Genomic DNA, 3,099 nt, shown 5'->3' with positions numbered 1-3,099 from the left:
GATCCTCTTATTCAGTGAATCAAACGGACGTTGCCGCGAAGCTCGCAACAACCCAGTCGTGCCCCGCGCCATCCCACGGGCTGGGTCGTGCTGCCTCCCTAATCGCACGGAGCACACACAGATCGTGCCCTCGTGCGCTGACGAAAGGGAAAGCTAAGAAGACTGGAAAAAAAAAACGACTATCGCAGCTCTCTGAAGAAATGGAAGCTGCTAAACCTACTGATCTTAACTGAACCTATATCTACCTTATTCGCACAGCTGAAATAACCAACACACGGCTCGGTCACGGACCCGCCGGCCACGGGAACAATTTCAGCCGTTAGATCAGATAACGATCAACGGACCAAGAGGCGGCGGATGAGTAACGCTGATCAGTAGGTGGGACGACAGAGTTTCCCTAAATCAATACCTAAAAATCATAAGACCTAAAAGTTTTTAAAAATATTTATGGCGAGACATATATTAGATAACAAAAAAAAGACCAAACTCTATATTTACCAAGGAAAAACACAAACACATCGTATATTCAATGGATTAATGTTTTACATATTTATGTAAAATTGAGGTTTTCGCGCAAGCACAACATGAATACCACATATTTGTGACACATCAATAGTTTGGAAAGTGTATGTGTGCAAATAATACAATTATTTAGGTCAATTTTGTTTCCCTATATATATCTGACTACAAAATGTTTAACATTAATCAGTAAAAAATTATCATAAAGTATGCCATACATTCGAATTAAAGTTATGCTAGCCCGTGCAGGTGCACGGGTTTGATGACTAGTTATTGTAATTGAAATTGGAGTTGAGATTTACAAGCCGCAAGCAAACCGAGGGAACGCAACCCATCGATGACGACGCTAGACTAATTGTGCTAGAACAACGTGCGTGAACTCCCTTCTCATCAGCAGCTCCATATGGCCTGCACGCTTTCGGCAGGCTGGCTGAAGCCTTCCATGAGGATCGACAGCGCCATGGCCCTGTAGGCCTGCTGGGTGAGGTGGATGCCGTCCCAGCTCACGTGACGGGCCGGGTCCGCGCAGGTGTTCGCCCCCAGCCCGCCGCACATCATGTCCATGTCGAAGTTGTACTCCCCGCCCGCGCCGCAGCACGCCTTGAGCAGCGACCCCTCGTCGAACCCTGCCATAAAGGAAACACAAGGCGGCACACACGCCATGCAGGTCAGCTCTCAGCTGCTCTAGTTGAGGTTTCTGAATTTTTTGGGTACTTTGGTTTATTACCTAGGACGGAGGCGTGGTCGAGGAGGTGGAGGAAGGCGCCGTAGTAGTCGGCGTAGACGATGGAGACGTCGGAGTTGACCTTCCGGAGGTTGACGATGGCCGCCTGGAGTTGCTCGTTGTGGTAGGCGGCGAAGGCGTTGTAGCTGTTGAGGCAGCCCCGCTCGTCGTGGTCCGTGGAGCCGGCGACGGAGAAGAGGGAGAGGTAGCTCGGCGAGCACCCGATCGGGAAGTTCCCCGGGATGATGATCTGGGTCGCCCCCAGCTCGATCACCTCCTGATTATAAGCAATGAAATGCAAATGCCCGTACAGGTCAGATGGGACCGATTAATTATTACTCCAGTTAATTCACCTTTCTTAGGGTGTTGGGTCTGCTCAACGAACCCTAACATCTGGTTAGTTAATAGCCCCTTGCCTTTGCGACGTCCATGATGCTCTTCACGACCAGTGGCACGTACGCCTTGACGGCCTCAATGGACCTCTTCTGAAAGAACGCGTAGTTGTAGTCGTTCCCGCCGATCTCCCCGACCAAGAACAAGGCCCCGGCCAGCTTCTTCGCACAATCTATGAACAGGGTGAGTGACAGAGCAGGAGTAAGCAGAGCAGAGCAAACCCCTGTTTCTGGTTTGATATGGTGGCCTGCTCACCTTCCTGGCACGTCTCGTTGAGGTGCGACTTGAACCAGTCGAGCTGGGAGCTGAGCGGCGTGTTCCCCGGCGGCATGATAATCGCGTTCTGCAGGAGGTACGTGCGGTCCAGCGCCGTCGCGCCGGCCACCGCGAAGTTGACGCCGCCGCTGAAGTCTGCGCTCTTGTCCAGGTACGGGTTGACCAGCGGCAGGTTAAGCGCCATCGCTGCGCGCGCCAGAGAAAAATCGTCTCGTCACGCAGAGCATGAATGAGGCTACCTCTGTCTGTCTCCCAAGGCAAGGCGAGAAGCTTGGCTCACCGAAGTAGTCGATGATGAGGAGGCCGTCGGAGCAGCGGCCGGTGGGCTTCCGGTACGTCTGGCCGTAGGGGTAGCTGCCGATGGAGGAGAAGAAGCCCACGGGGCCCTCTCGCAGGAGGTTGCCGGTGTCGGCGATGGAGTCCCCGAAGCTGTAGATGGCGTCGATGGAGCAGGCCGGCGCGGCCGAGTCCCACAGAGCCTGCAGCAGGACCAAGGTCAGGAGGAAGTTGGCACGAGAAGATGCAGCTGCCATGCTTTGGTTGCCAAAACTTCTCTGGAAGATCTGGATGTGTTGTCAGGATTGGGAGACAGAGATTGCTATGTGTGATTGATAGGGTGTTTCCTTATATACCCTACACGTTACAATCATAAAGGATGCATGGATTCCTGGTTTTTATTTTGCGACAATATTTCGGTGAGGTAGGTGCTGGAGCAGCATGTTTGGTTCTTCCGTTCTTGTGCTAAGCTTCAGCTGAATCAGGTGGACTGCCTGTCTACTTGGGTTTGACTGACGAGGACATGCCCGAGAGCTTGTGTTGGTGAGCAGTTGGTCAACCTAACAAACAAACCATCAAGAGTATGGTTGCTTCTTTTCCAGCTAGACAGGATGGCATACTGGCTTTGCCACACTGGACACTGCAGGACCTATATTCCTAGAGTCAAACTGAAATTACTGGATTCAGAAAGGGAAAATGGCCCGGTGGTAGGCGGTCGCCTATTTGGCGCGCACAACCAGCGAGCGGCCTGGCGCGCCCCGCACCCGCTACGTACAGAATTTGGGCCGACCAAAACTAGCTCCATTACGGTTTTGCGAAGATTCTAGAACTTATCCGAACCGATTTTTTTTCTTCTTTTACCATTTTTCGTTATTTCCTTTCATTTTTCCCTTCGTTTCGTGCTTTTCTAC

General features: G+C 51.9%; 1 protein-coding gene across 1 annotated transcript; it reads right to left on the bottom strand.

The window, feature by feature from the left end:
* Positions 1–681: 681 nt before the first annotated feature.
* On the bottom strand, positions 682–2,533 carry LOC123443063 (acetylajmalan esterase-like). The gene is made up of 5 exons (XM_045119304.1): positions 2,193–2,533; positions 1,892–2,098; positions 1,660–1,808; positions 1,247–1,520; positions 682–1,145 (listed from the first exon to the last, which is right to left on the bottom strand). The coding sequence occupies exons 1-5, from the start codon at positions 2,443–2,445 to the stop codon at positions 910–912; spliced, it is 1,119 nt and encodes a 372-aa protein (XP_044975239.1). The 5' UTR covers positions 2,446–2,533; the 3' UTR covers positions 682–909.
* Positions 2,534–3,099: the final 566 nt, after the last annotated feature.

This window comes from Hordeum vulgare, chromosome 3H (assembly GCF_904849725.1).
Source record: "Hordeum vulgare subsp. vulgare chromosome 3H, MorexV3_pseudomolecules_assembly, whole genome shotgun sequence".
Classification (NCBI taxonomy): domain Eukaryota; kingdom Viridiplantae; phylum Streptophyta; class Magnoliopsida; order Poales; family Poaceae; genus Hordeum; species Hordeum vulgare.
Note: the sequence above shows the minus strand (reverse complement) of the source record. Positions and strands in the feature narration are given on the sequence as shown.